The sequence below is a fragment of the Borostomias antarcticus genome, assembly GCF_949987555.1.
Source record: "Borostomias antarcticus genome assembly, chromosome: 5".
Taxonomy (NCBI): domain Eukaryota; kingdom Metazoa; phylum Chordata; class Actinopteri; order Stomiiformes; family Stomiidae; genus Borostomias; species Borostomias antarcticus.
This window is the reverse complement of record NC_140238.1, coordinates 24,207,446-24,221,712: the sequence shown is the minus strand read 5'-3', so window position 1 is coordinate 24,221,712 and position 14,267 is coordinate 24,207,446. Positions and strand designations below refer to the sequence as shown.

At 45.2% G+C, this 14,267-nt stretch overlaps 2 protein-coding genes across 2 annotated transcripts in view; both read right to left on the bottom strand.

Annotated features, from left to right (window-relative positions):
• cacna1aa (calcium channel, voltage-dependent, P/Q type, alpha 1A subunit, a) overlaps window positions 1-229 on the bottom strand; it is a gene marked incomplete at both ends in the record, with an annotated part of 107,013 nt that extends 106,784 nt beyond the window's left edge. Inside the window, 1 exon segment of the mRNA XM_084438178.1 lies at window positions 1-229. This exon segment is cut by the window's left edge and continues 109 nt beyond it. Coding sequence (XP_084294304.1) covers window positions 1-229 — 229 coding nt within the window.
• An 8,359-nt stretch (window positions 230-8,588) lies between these two features.
• On the bottom strand, window positions 8,589-13,826 carry alkbh7 (alkB homolog 7). The gene is made up of 4 exons (XM_084439184.1): window positions 13,443-13,826; window positions 12,938-13,114; window positions 10,728-10,852; window positions 8,589-10,424 (listed from the first exon to the last, which is right to left on the bottom strand). The coding sequence occupies exons 1-4, from the start codon at window positions 13,734-13,736 to the stop codon at window positions 10,301-10,303; spliced, it is 720 nt and encodes a 239-aa protein (XP_084295310.1). The 5' UTR covers window positions 13,737-13,826; the 3' UTR covers window positions 8,589-10,300.
• Between the last annotated feature and the right edge of the window lie 441 nt (window positions 13,827-14,267).

The following is a 14,267-nucleotide window of genomic DNA, read 5'->3' as shown; positions in this document are numbered from 1 at the left end:
AGCAGTTCTGTCGCACCGGGATGGGGTTGTAGAGGGCCATGGTCCTGGCTCTCTGCGCCATTGACTGTTTATACATCCTCTGGGCCCCGGGCCCTCCGGGCCCTCCTGGCCCTCCGTGTCCGTGTCCGTGTCCGTGACCATGCGGGCCGCCCTGCCTGCTGCCGCCGCGGCCCCCCGCGCCGGGCCCGCCGCCGTACCGGGACGGCACCTCGTCTCCGAACCGCGCCATTCTCTGGACACCGAACGCCAATCTTCACGAAGCAGCGGAAAAGGAGGCGAATGCTCAGCGCGACCACACAACATTACATCCCATCTGCCTGAGGACAGCTCATATGCACAACTGTTTTCTTATAGTCTTCAACACCTGCACGGGGGGAGTAATGCGGCCCTTAGCTGAGGAGAAGACGCCCATGCATCGGCTCCTTATCTGTGCGTTAGTCTTAATGACCAAGCGCGGTTACAAAAATGTTTAGAGTGCGGTTGTAACACAATTGTCAGTTAGCCTTCGCGACCGCGTACTTCGTTTTCATGTCCATAAAAACAGCAACCGAGCCAATATCACACCGGGCATATTCCAGGATGAGTTCGAATGAACGGCCCATGTTCTCCATGGCTGGCCCGGTCTGCACCACCTCCAGCGCGCTACAGCCTCGTCCGGAACCTCTCCTGCTTTTCTTGGCGATTTAGTCCTCCGCTGTCATGACTGCTGTAATGCCAATATTAACCCTCACAACAATGTGTGGGCCTAAGTAAATAAAAATGACAAAAACACCAAAATATAAAAACAAATCCGCACCGCGTTTTCTCAACCGGTCATTCTGGTCGTGGTTGTAGTAGCCTATCGCCTAGGTTTCTGAGACTAAAAAAGGCAAAAAAGGAAAAGAAAAAATCGTATATTATTTATTTATTTGGTAACATCCGCAATGTTTGGTAGCCTACAGTGTGACTATGATCGCCCTCCCGACTCCTCACACTCGCTTTACAAGCGCGCACAGACAGCCGAGCATCTCGACACCAGGAAAAATGTGACATTTGTCGATAATGAAGTTATTTATAGTTTACCATCTTCAATTTTTTTTTAAATCGTCGTTGATTGTTTTTCTTCAGATGTCAATGTCAGTAGCTAACGATTGGGTCAAATTTAATTCATGAATTACACGGAATTTACCCTCGCCACACGCATCGCCTCCCAACACCTGCACGGCAATCCATACGTGATCAAAGCTGGAGTGGACACACGGACACGGATAGCATCACCGAAGCCGCGCGGCAGACAGACACCTCTCACGTGTTTCACAGGCGGTCGTACTTTCCATCACTGGGTTGAGCGCATTGCACAAAAAAATAAACCCGTTAAAGTCTCTCACCATCCCCGCCCCGCAGAGTGCCTTCACCCGCTGAAAATACAAGTGCTCCTCCCGTCCTCCCGTCTCTCTCTCTTTGGATAAGTGCGCTCCGCGGCCTCGTCTCTTCCAGTCCAGCGGCCCCTAGGGGAGGAAGGGAGGGAGGGAGGAAGGGAGGGAGGGAGGGAGGGTGGGATGGATGGATGGAGAGGGAGGGAGAGGGGGTATTTCTTTAGAAATCAGCCTAAGTATGATGTCAAGAAGCGTGATAGAAGCAAAATCGCCTCCTATCTTCCAAACGGTTTGAGCTCTAGACCTACGGGCTAGTAATAATAATTGCAGCTGTATGATGCGACCAGAGCCGTGTAGAGATGTGTAAGAGGCAGCCGCTGCAGCGTGACGCACACAGACCCCCCTCCCACCACACATACACACACTGGCTCCACGTCCAACTTCTAGACGCATGGCATCAATGTAGCCTGACTGTGCCTTGCCCATGGGAGTCTATACCTCTCTCTCTCTCGCGCGCGCAAACACACACACATACACGCACACCCTGCTAGAGCAAATAGTAGGCTATGTTACGGAAAACGTGCAACAACAACTAGTGTTCTTTCATAAACGACCTGGCAAGCGTGATTGGCTGGTGTGCGTCTGTGTGGGGGGTGTAAGGTAGGCTAGCCTAGGCCTATAGTAGATGTAAGGTATCTCGTGCGGGGCTTCAACTGCTGCACCCCCGTACGTGCGGGTGCATGTGCGCGTGTTCCAGGAGAGATGAGAGAGAGAGAGAGAGAGAGAGAGAGAGAGAGAGGGGGGGGGGGCAGGCTATTCTTAGCAGCAGACATTTGGAAATTAATGGACGGAGCTCTCCACTCCGCCCAGGCCGGTGCTCGGAGGTGTCTCGCTAATGCCCGTTATTGATTGCCGTTAATGCTGCCGCTGCCGCACATCATGGTGTAGTCTGATCGTGTAGGCCTACAAAATAACTGTCCGTATGATTAAACAAATAAGATAAAAACGAATCGTCTTCAGCTCTGTACTATTCGATGATGCCAGTATTGACTTGGGGTGCGAGCAGGTGTTGATGTTGGACAGAATGAAAGCGCAGCAGCCTCGCAGGCAGCAGTCCGGCGCGCTCCGCGCTTCATCTATTTTGTGAGTTAATTGACTGGCGCCCGAAAAAGCAGTCGTTCTGAATGGGAAATTATGCAGATATGGACTTAAGGTCGACCGGCAAATTAGTGACATCCGGGCAGTCTACATAGCAAGACTGTTTCTGTGTGAGAAGATCGATACGGACGCGACCTTAACCGATATCCCCCTATCCGATATCAGGAAGAATGGGTTGTTGGCTTATCAATGTCGCTTTCAGATGGGCTTCCGGTTGTGAGAACGACCCGTTGAGCCCACTCGGATAGAAGACAGGACATACAGGGGACAAACACACTCTCCCATGCATGAAACTATCCAACAAAACCTCATTGCGATTTGATAGGTCTGTCAGTTCAGTTTTATTGCCAGGTAGTTTTAGGAATTTGTTCTGGTCAGTTGGTGCATAACACTGATGGAAGAATAGACAACATTAGACTGGGTGCAAGGACTAGACAAGATAGTGCAGAGACATAATCAGAACAGTGCAAATGACACAAAATGCAAAAAGGTGTGCGATGTGTATAGGCTACAGGATGTGTAGCCTACAATGTGTTAATGTGTGTGCGATGTTTTTATATAGGCCTATACAATGTGTGTATAAGCCTATAATTCTTAAGATATTATATCCTTATTATTTTGACATTTAAAAGTATTTGCGAATACGTTTTAGCGTATTGGAATTATATTTTGCAAAGCATGCTTATTTTATATGCTTAATAGCTTGGCAATAAACACACTTGAATGTGACTTTCATTATGTCATTGTGATCCTAAAGAAATTCAAAGTTAGTTTTGTATTCTCCCAGGTGGAACCAGCCGTGGAGTATCTGGTTAAATTACACATAGGCCTACCTGTACAGTTATTGACAATATCAAAACATGAGCTCAACTGCAGAAATATTGTAGCAGACTATTTGAGCATATTTAAAATATATTTTAAAATGTATATATATATATATATATATATATATATATATATATATATATATATAAACCTTTCAAATAGTAATTAAGGGAAGCGAATACTTATATGATTTCCAGATGTGACAAGGTGCTTTGTGGCTATCTTATTTGTAAATACTCAAATACAAGGAAATAATTACTTTCAAATTCAACACTTATGGTATCTGTAATCTGTAAAGGCTAATGGCTGTTCCCAAGGGCGTAGGTTTGCGTATGGACGGTCGGGACATGTCCCTACCAACATTTTGGGAGGCCCAAATTGTCCCTACCAACTTTTAAGCAATCTTGTTCGCATTATCTTTGGAGTGCAGTTATATTAGATCATTTAGATGGCCTTCCCATAGTTTGGAAGGACATAATTGGTACCATTTTGAGTGAGTTAACTAATTACTTTGCATCATAGGCGATTTTACCCTCTGAGAGTAGGGGGGGGGAACATTTTGACGTGAGAAAAAAACAAAAACTGTTCTGCCGTCTCGTCCCATCTATTTATAAAGAATACCAGTTGTGAACAGTATGCTAATGAGAAATCCGTATGACAATTCAATATGTACAATGCATCAAACTTCATCTAGACACCACGAGCATGTCAATATGACTTTATGACCGAGCACTAGGCCATACCCAACATCACAACATCAAACTGCAACTGCCTGCTGGTGCTAGCTTCCTCGCCGATGGTGATGTTGCTAGTGCTAGTGCTAGCCCCGATAGCCTCTGGAGCACTTCTGCATTCGATTGCACCTGCTGCGCTGTCATTTCGAGTGGTAGCTTCTGCATTAGCATTGCCAGATTTTATTTTATTTTATGAAGAAGTGGTAAATTGTTTTTATAGCTCTTTTTGCCATTATGAGCAGGTTGGCTAGTTGTAGCTTGTTGAGCACTGAGCAGTACAGTCAGATCTCATATTTTTCGACGGACGAGTTGTGCTATTAGTGGATTATGAATATATATATATTTTTAAAGGTAGCCTAGTTTAAGTAATAAATACACTTTTAAAATTAATGATGATCTAACACAAACTGGTACAAACCACAATTATGTATTTAATAATTGTGTTAATTAGTAAAAAAAAAAAAAAAAAAACTTTTTTTTTTTTTTTTTTTAAGAATCTGAGCAGAGTTGGGCTGTCCAATCAGGGGGGGCACTTGCTACTTCCTCCGCCGTGAATGTGCCATCCCAGTATTTTTTATGCCTCCGCCAGGCGATCGCCTCCCCCTCCGAAGAGGATGAGGGATATCAGGAGCTTTTTCTCCGCAACTGTAAGTAACGTTAGCGTTAGCTAGGTTAGCTAGCTACTGGTAAACTAAGTAGCTAACGTTAGGCATTAGCCACATGAAAACCAGCTAGGTTGGTGCTAGCTAACGTTACCTAAACTAACATCACTTGTCTTTACATTGTGGCAAATTATCAACTGGTGATAGCCTATAGCTGGCTAGCTAGAGAACTGTTAAGACGGTTTCTATCATCCTGTAACATTAGGATAGCAGCAGCCATTACATTATTATACATTAGCTGCCGACCAGAGATTTAATTGAGTTGGACATCACGGCGTCCTCACAACTAACAACCGTTAGTGTCAGCATACTAGCCGGGCTATTAGCTAGCTATAGCTTTGTCAAACCCAGTCTGTGCTAGACGTGATGCTAATTTTCGCCATATTAAATTCCCATTAACTTATGCTAAAAAACGTCAGTGATATTAAAGTCGTAAGTTTTGATGTAAAAATAAATACATTGTTTTAGCCTGACAGGTGTTCTTGTTACAATTATAGGGGAAACGGAATACTCATAAGGTAACGTTATCTAGAGATTAGCCAGCCCGTGTGAGCCGTTAAAGTTACTTTTATGAGGACTCAGGTCTGTTTTTCTTTATACCCTGTGTAGCCTGTTTTCTTAGGCCTACAGTTATTAGCTAACTTAGGCTATACTTGCTAACTGGAATCCCATAATTTTCCTCTCACTATATTGGCCGGAGGGTGTTAAAGGGCAATGCTCGTTTTTGACAACCTGGACCTTATTTACGACATATTATAAGAAGTTTGACTCACCGAGATCACTTTTGTGTAGTTCGGAGGCCTGTAGAAGAAATTTAAAATCCAGCGCGAGACAGTATATCCATGTAATGACGGTGATCGGGGCAACGGGAATGCAGTTTCTCAAAATCTATTTTCGTCCGCTAAACGGTTGTTTTCATCAATCAGATTGGATGAATCGACAGTTGAGATTCCTCAACGCGAGGCATTGTTGTCGTTTTCAAATACGGGGTCTTTAGCCTCTGTAATATGATCTTTACACGCCTTTCCCCACTTGCTCCAGCACGCATGCGCACAGGCCAGCGCGCAGACTGGCTATTCTCCGGCTCACATTCTCTGCGCTACGATCGTTGTTGGTGCAGAGAATATTGTCGTCGTCATTCGTCAGCAACAATCCGATCGTAGCGCAGAGAATGTGAGCCTCAAGAATTTATGAGTTGAATGTCAGTCTAAAAATCCAATGAAAATTTCGATTTTTTCAAATCATTTTTATATATGAAACACAGCAGCAGTTGAGAGAGAGAGAGAGTGGAGGGACGCAGCAGCAACCGAGAGAGAAAGAGAGTGGAGTGATGCAGCAGCAGCAAAAGTCAAGAGAGAGTGGAGGGACGCAGCAGCAGGCAGGATGTGATACACTGTATTAGTACAGTATTATTCAATTTCATAAATATATGCATATTTAAGAGGTTTAACCTCTCTTCCCCAGCAAAAAATGTGTATGCAGGCTACACTGTTATATGGTCCCTACCAATGTTGAAACCAAAACTACGCCCTTGGCTGTTCCAGAGTGAGGGCTGGTCAGATACTTGAGCTGGCCTCACATTAGCTCTTCTAATGAGAGGTCAGCAGATTCACCTCCCACCGACTGGGTAGGCCTACTGATGCATGCGTAGCCCGGGTCCTCCGGCCGCCCCCATCGGAGCCTGCGGGGGAGGTGTAGCACCGAGCAGCAGAGCCGGCATGAGGTCTTAATCCTGACAAACCATTCTGTTTGTCAGACACAACATAGCATAACATCTCACCGGAGACACGAAAGATCTGAGCATCATGACCGTGAAGGACAGGATCCACACCAGCTTCTTTCCTGACTCAGTCTGGAAAAACGCGGCTTGACTGAAGACACGCCCCCGCCCCCGTATCAACAACACCTGATCACTTGATCACTTTGGGCACCATGTCTATACAATAGACAACAACATTTGACTCTGTATAGCCTACTAGGCTACTGTACACTTGAACCAACACCTGACAATGCTTGAACAATTGAACATCTTGCCTATATACGACAGACAATAACAATTGTTTCTTGCCTGCATAGACAATAACAATTGACTCTTTGCAACTGGATACTTGAATCTTAATAATTGTACCGCTTATATTACGGTCAGTCATCCATGATTGGATGGAATAAGTAGATGAGGGTCAATTTGAGACTGCAAGACTACAGATAGTAAATTGCCAGACTGGGGACCATGTGTAGTTGCGTGTCTAGGAAATGGAATGAGGAATTGATTCGTGCTGATAAGACATTGTAAGGACAAGCGATAACAATAGTTCCAATGTAGGCCTACTTGTACCTGTACTGGTTATACATACATTTTCTATTATATTCTATTATAACATTACACAATAGATCGCTACCCTAAACTCATAGTACACAATAGATCACCATCCCAAACTCATATATTACACAATAGATCATTACCCTAAACTGATATATTACACAATAGATCACCACCCTAAACTCATACCGTATCAGTAGATCACTACCCTAAACTCATAGCTACAGGAGGGCTATTTTTGTAGACAAAGACAAACAAAAGTTTATGGGATTTGAGTGTGTGTGTGAGTGTGTGTGTTTGTGATCACGCCAGGGTTTGATGGTCTGTGAAATTATCTCTTGCCCTTCAGAACCAGAGCCCTTCAGGAGGAGCTGCAGCCTTCTGTCCAAGCCGCATGAATCACAGCCCTAAGGAGGAACACCGGAGATCAACACTAAAACCTATTACGCATACACATGTTGTCCTGCCTGTTCATACTGTACATGTTTGCGTGCGTGTGTGTTGAAAAGTACAAACAAGAAAAAGTGTTTAAAGTGGGGCAGGTTGTGTCTGGTTTAATCTGGTGTTTGAGAACTTCTGTGGGTGCAGAAGCGCGTGAGCCTGGGTTGTACAGTAGCAAGGGACCTGGAAAGGAGTGCCGTGACTCAATGATTCATAAGATTGAATAATTCAATGGTTAGATGTAGTGCGCAGCAACCCTGGTGAACCCTGCTCCCCCTCAGCCTCCCCCAGACCCAGCCTCCCCCAGACCCAGCCTTCCAGCAGACTAGGTCACACTCCCCAGAGACCCACTTCCATCTTGGCAGTATGTATATGGTCATGTAATTACATCTTCAGATCCTCAAACAATGATGATTTCGCTTAGTTGTCTGGGCTAAGGGCGTTTCAGAGGCCTAAATATGTCGGTAGTTATTGTTTGCACTGTTATGCAAGCTTGATTGGATTGCATGAGAACAGACTGAAAAAAGCCTTTAATGAAATTCAAACCAACGACAACTTTAATGTGTGTGTTTACATATAAATGCAAATCTCTTTTACTAAAAGCTTTGAGACATACTGTGATGGGAGTCAACATAGCAGTGTTAAAGGACTATGCTCGTTTTTGACAACCTGGACCTTATTTACGACATATTATAAGAAGTTTGACTCACCCAGATCACTTTTGTGTTGTTCGGAGGCAGGTAGAAGAAATTTAAAATCCAGCGCGAGCCAGTATATCCATGTAATGGCGGCGCACGGGGCAAAGGGAATGCAGCTTCTAAAAATCCATTTTCGGCCGCTAAACGGTTGTTTTCATCAATCACATTGCATGAATCGACAGTTGATATTCCTCTACGCGAGCCATTCTTTCGGTTTTCAAATACGTGGTCTGTAGCCACTGTAATATGATCTTTACACTGGCTATGCTCCCTCACATTCTCTGCGCTACGATCGGATTGTTGCTGACGAATGACGACGACAATATTCTCTGCACCAACTACGATCGTAGCGCAGAGAACGTGAGCCGGAGAATAGCAGGCTGCGCTGGCCTGTGCGCATGCGTGCTGGAGCAAGTGGGGGAGAGGCTTCTAAAGATCATATTACAGTGGCTACAGACCATTTGAAAACCAACCGAAAGAATGGCTCGCGTAGAGGAATATCAACTGTCGATTCATGCAATGTGATTGATGAAAACAACCGTTTAGCGGCCGAAAATGGATTTTTAGAAGCTGCATTCCCTTTGCCCCGTGCGCCGCCATTACATGGATATACTGGCTCGCGCTGGATTTTAAATTTCTTCTACCTGCCTCCGAACAACACAAAAGTGATCTGGGTGAGTCAAACTTCTTATAATATGTCGTAAATAAGGTCCAGGTTGTCAAAAACGAGCATAGTCCTTTAAGTTTGACAGGACCCAGTCAATGATGTAAGTCAATTACACTTTTGAACCAAATGAACCAACCACACCATATAAAACCATCCTGCTGACATTGTCCTGGTCACCAGGAATCACATAATGGACTACATGGAAGGAGTCTCTTTCTCTGTCTATCTCTCTCACACACACACACGCACGCACGCACACCTGTCTATATCTCAAACACACACACACAGCTGTCTATGTCTCTCTAACACATACAGGTGTTGAAGACCCATCTGCTGACCGGTCAACTTATGAAACACAGGGAACGACGATCTCCCTCAGGTTCCACAGATGAAGAGGAGGAATGTTAAGTGTCCATGCTGTATCTCCTGATGTTGGGAGTGTGTCCGTCCATCTCGTAATACAGAAAAAGACCAGGTCTGCATACTGGTTCTGCGGGAGCCCTAATCACACAGGCCGTTCTGCACTTGAGAACATCCAGGACCGTGTGTGATGGTTATAGAGTGTTGGTGCTACAGATGTTCAGGAAATGGAGACACCAAGGATCCAGGCACGTCGTTACAGAGAGAAGCTGAGCCATCCCTCACTCCTGGGTCTACAGTGTCTCATCAACACGTGTGCAACACACACAACAGAATAACGCTCACTGGCTCAGCAACTGAGGTTTCTGTGGCCGTCAGTAAGCTCATAGTTCAGTCTCATCTCCATCTTCACTCTGGACCATGATGAGTTGTCAAGGGACATTCTTTGGAAAATATACCCAGAACTTCGAAACGTGTCGTTATTTCCATGCATAAAATTGTACTTAATAGTACAAGAGAAAGTGCAAATACAAAAACTTTTTAATTATAATATTTGCCTCTTCATATCTAGGTTTTTTGGGTAAAGTGCAGGTTGGGTGAACCACACATCAGGACATCACACTAGGGAGTCACCCCTTTCCCATCATGTTTGTACTGTGGGAACTTCATCAGATTTTAGGGCTTGATGATTTCTGTGATTAAAGCACAGAATTGAGATATTTGGGAGAAAGCGCACATTTGTGGAGACAAACATGATTAAACGCCATACCCCTCTATTTGTTGTGCCGCTGGCTTTTAACCTCCTTGGCTAGAGTTGTTTGTATCTTGTAGTTTGTGACGTCACTTAATTTTGCACGGGGAAAATTGTAAAGGGGCTTTTAAGCTCTGCTTGAAAAAAAAATACTGGGAAAATAAATAAAAATGTAAAAATCAGAATACAGAAAAAATAAAACTGAGAAAACTGAAAATGTGTGTGTGTGGGGGGGGGGGGGGGGGTCTTAAGCAGATTTAATAGGCCCCCACATAGCCAGTGACTGAGTTTGTGTTACAGTGATATGTGTCCCCCCTAGCCGCCTGGTCTCAGGCTGGGTTGAGATTGCGGCAGATGATAGAGATGCGCCGCTGACGAGGGACTCTCTGACCGTTGAAGACGGAGTCCTGGTCTCTCAGGATCTCATGAGTGAACTCATATCTGGCCTGGTCCCTGGAGGCACACAGCAGGAGGAAACTGATGAATCGCTATACAGTACAACAACAACATCAACAACAACAACAACAGAGGCCCACATTAATTTGTATGTTCTCCGCCGACACATTCCCACAGAGGTTCGGACTGACACAGACCTTATAAAGACACCTGAGTATGTAGAGCTGATTAAGACCTTATGAAGACACCTTGCCCCTTACCGGAGTATGTAGAGCTGATACAGACCTTATGAAGACACCTTGCTCCTTACCTGAGTATCTAGAGCTGATACAGACCTTATAAAGACACCTTGCTCCTTACCTGAGTATGTAGAGTGAGCGTCTAGGCAGCAGCAGGTCCAACCTCTGGGCTGCGTCGTCCTCCTTCACCAGCCGCATGACGCTGTCTGACAACAGGCTGAGTCCTGCGATGGTGCTGCCGCAGTACTGGTGCCAGGAACGGGCGGGGAAGGGGGCGTGTAGAAGGTAGAGATGGAGAGATAATCCAGTGCCAAGTGACACCAGGAGGGAAATCATCAGCGGCCATCTTTGCTCTTTCTCTGCCTTAATTCAAGTCACACAAACAGGTTGCGCTAGCCAACGCCACACAAGGTGGCCTCGCATAGCCAGACCTATCTCTATGCTTCCTTTTAACGCTGTGTCAGTGCTGGAGAAAGGTGTGGCTGCACCCTTTTATCATTCTGAGATAGGGGGGGAAAAACGTTGTATTGCTTTTAAACCAATCAATCACAATCGTCTTGGGCAGTGCTAAGCTTGTTTTTGTGCGTGGCTGTAAGCTAGTGCACCATAGATAGCGCTTGTCGGGTTGTCACTCCCTCCCTCCCTTACTCCGTTGAATGTTGACCTGCATTTCTCTGTTGGCACCACAAGAGGCAGTAGTCCCAAGTAGAGTAGCAGTGAAAGCATCGGACTCCCACCCGGGAGAACGGGGTTCTAGGCCCCGGTGGGGACAATTTTCGGAAACCATACCCACACCATCTGCTAGCCTGTGGGTTTCTTCCTAAGTTTACTTTCGGCCTTTCCAGCCATCTCCCTCCCTCCTTAGACTCTCCTTTCCCCTTTTTTTGGAAGTAAGGGAGAGGTTCCATAGGCACAAAAATTTCCAACTCCCATTCGGGAGATCAGGGTTCGATCCCCGGTTGAGGACAAACCTGTTTGATTTCTAACTTTAGCCACAACCTTTCTTCCTCTCCTCTCTGACCCCTTTTTTCAAACGGACGGGAGAGATCCCATGGGAACAAAAAATTATATTTTTATTTTTAAGGAAATGTACAGTCTGTTTTGCAGATGAATTAACTGTGTCAAACTGATTGCAGAAACTGGGTGACCAATTAAGTGACCAATTACAAGTTCCACTGATATACTAGACTTGTGCTTACTGTTATGTTTCTCTGTGTATGCAACTTTGTTTTGTTTTCTGCTCCTCCTTTTCTCGGTCCCACTCACAGATTCCTGCGTGTATCCATATAATTCAAAGCCTTTTAATACATATGAGCATTGTGATTTGTCATTTGTGTTTGTCACTGGATGTTATAGAAGTTATGTAAAAATGTGGTGACCTGGTGGTGGTGCTATGTCATTTATTGAATTTATGTGCAGTAATTGAACATTTGAAATACTCCTGTTTTGAAATGATGCCTACAGTATAGGTGTCTCAGTAATTACCCATTATATATTAGGCTATACTTTGCATGTATTTACCAGGTAAATGTTTAGTAATTGGGGGACTATGAAAGGAAGGGTTACCAAAAAAATTGTTCAGAGTAAGTTAATTTAGCAATAGAAAATCCATAAGCCTAGGGCCAATGGGCCTAGGATATAGACAATAAACTACCGGTGGAATGGTGGTGGAGCAATAGCGGGAGCATTTTGGATTACTGGCGGACCGCTGTCCCTGACGCTAATAATCCGGCAGAGGTCCGCTTGCCATTCGATGTACAAATGGCCGGAACACGCCAGCGGATTCGGCCGGAGGTCTGCCAGCTCGTCCATCGGGGACCCGCTGTAGGTCTGCTAGCCTTGTGTTATCTGGGTTTATCCCTTACCTTTGACCAGAAACAGAAGTTGAATTGCAGCAAAATAGCTAACGTTATAGGAATCATCAGTGTAACTGCTTTAGCCACTGACCGCTACCATTAATGTTATGGAAGCTGCTGCTAGTTGTTGTTAGCATATTGTGCTGGATTAGCATTGGAAGCATTGGGACTGATGTGTCCAGGAGACAAGACCTATCTTAATTTATCAGACATTATTTCATGTCATTTCAATTCACAGCTATTTCAGTGGCATGATTAGCTTCCGTCCTATTAGTCCTCAACAGGAACAAGCCAGCCACGCACATAAACCAGGCTTGATCTGGCCTGGTTTTTTCCAACGGTGCCCTTGCAAAATAAGGTGTAGAGGGATTTAATCTGATTGGCGCAGCTGGGAGGAACTGCTGGCACCAATGACAGGCTTATCCCACAAACCTGCGTGTCAGACTACACACAAGGTAAAAAGACGGCACCTTACCTTGACGCTGTCGATGTGAGGTTTGATGTAGCCGGCCTTGTCCAGGTCGAGCACGTGGACGGGGCCTAAGAGGGGAGTCCCCTCGGGAAACGCTACGGCTCTGACTCTCTCCAGCACCCCCTCACAAACAGACTGACCCCACTGCACACGCTCCGTTTCTCTGTAGCCATGGATAGCCTAGGGAGTTGAGGTGGGTACCGGTCAGTGAAATAAAGTAGACCTTTTAGTAGCAACGTATAAAGTCTAAAAAAACGGTAGGGTACATTGCTGATCTACAGGGTAGATCATTTCAGGGTGCTAGATAAATATTTTAATTGTTAAATAAGACAATTTGTCAGTTATTTCTCTTTTTCTAGTGACTTTAAGTGCATGATGAAATAACCTGATTATTTAACTAAATACTAGGTAGGCCAACCTTTTTCTACTTTATTACGAAGTTGCTGGCATACACCTCAATAACAAGCCACAGGCCTACTTTTATAAAGCAGCTCGAAGAGGAACTTACGTCATCCCAGTGGTCGAATTCGTATCGTTTCCTCCTCAGAACAGGCTCGAGTTCTTTGATCAGCGCGCCCTCCTCTTCCTCAGTCAGGAACTCTGTCCGCAGCTGCACCTGTCCGGCCAGCCGCTGGACCAGCTCCTCGGTGGAGCCGCACACCTGCGGTTGCTCTCTGCGGTGCAGTGACGTTAGGCCGCTTTCTGCATGTCCGGAGGAACTGGCTACGGAACGAAAACCCGCTGCGGTACTGCATTTCGGTCGTTTATGAATTTCCCTGGCAACTGTAAGCAGCAACCTCATGCTTATGTTGATTTAACCAATATTTTAAGCACAGTGGAGTTGGTCTAGTAGCCTATATCGATGTTTTTTCCAGGAGTATTTTAGCTTCAGACTTCAGCAAAAGACGCCATGTTGGAATTATGGCTGCACTGTGGGTGTTGTAGTTTTTAGTACGGTTTGGGTCAACGGAGTGGTCGAACCAATACATCCATGAGTCGAACCCTCTAAAGTAGAAAGTGTTTTTTCCCCTTCCTCTAGAAAGAGGGTCGTAGCGATCTGATTGACTTCATACGCTCCCTGGTGTACCCCCACACATACTCACACACTGACCCCCACACACACTCACACACTGACTAGATACCCCCTGCACCACTTGCACACGACCTCTGATTGTTCCACATACTTTAATGACACACACACTGTACATAACACCGCTCACCCACCCTACCACACACAAACACTCGCCACACCTAATTCTGTATAGGCTTACGTATAATACTGAAATTGTGCCTCCCCTTTTTATTTTTTTATTTTTTTTAAACAGTAGGCTTA

What these genes read in the sequence shown, in the direction of transcription:
- alkbh7 (XM_084439184.1), bottom strand. Translation starts at nt 13,736, where the DNA reads ATGAGGTTGCTGCTTACAGTTGCCAGGGAAATTCATAAACGACCGAAA. An exon ending in AATTCGACCACTGGGATGAC is followed by an intron (nt 13,115 to 13,442) that starts GTAAGTTCCTCT and finishes TCAACTCCCTAG; the next exon opens with GCTATCCATGGCTACAGAGA. An exon ending in CGCTCACTCTACATACTCAG is followed by an intron (nt 10,425 to 10,727) that starts GTAAGGAGCAAG and finishes GTGTGCCTCCAG; the next exon opens with GGACCAGGCCAGATATGAGT.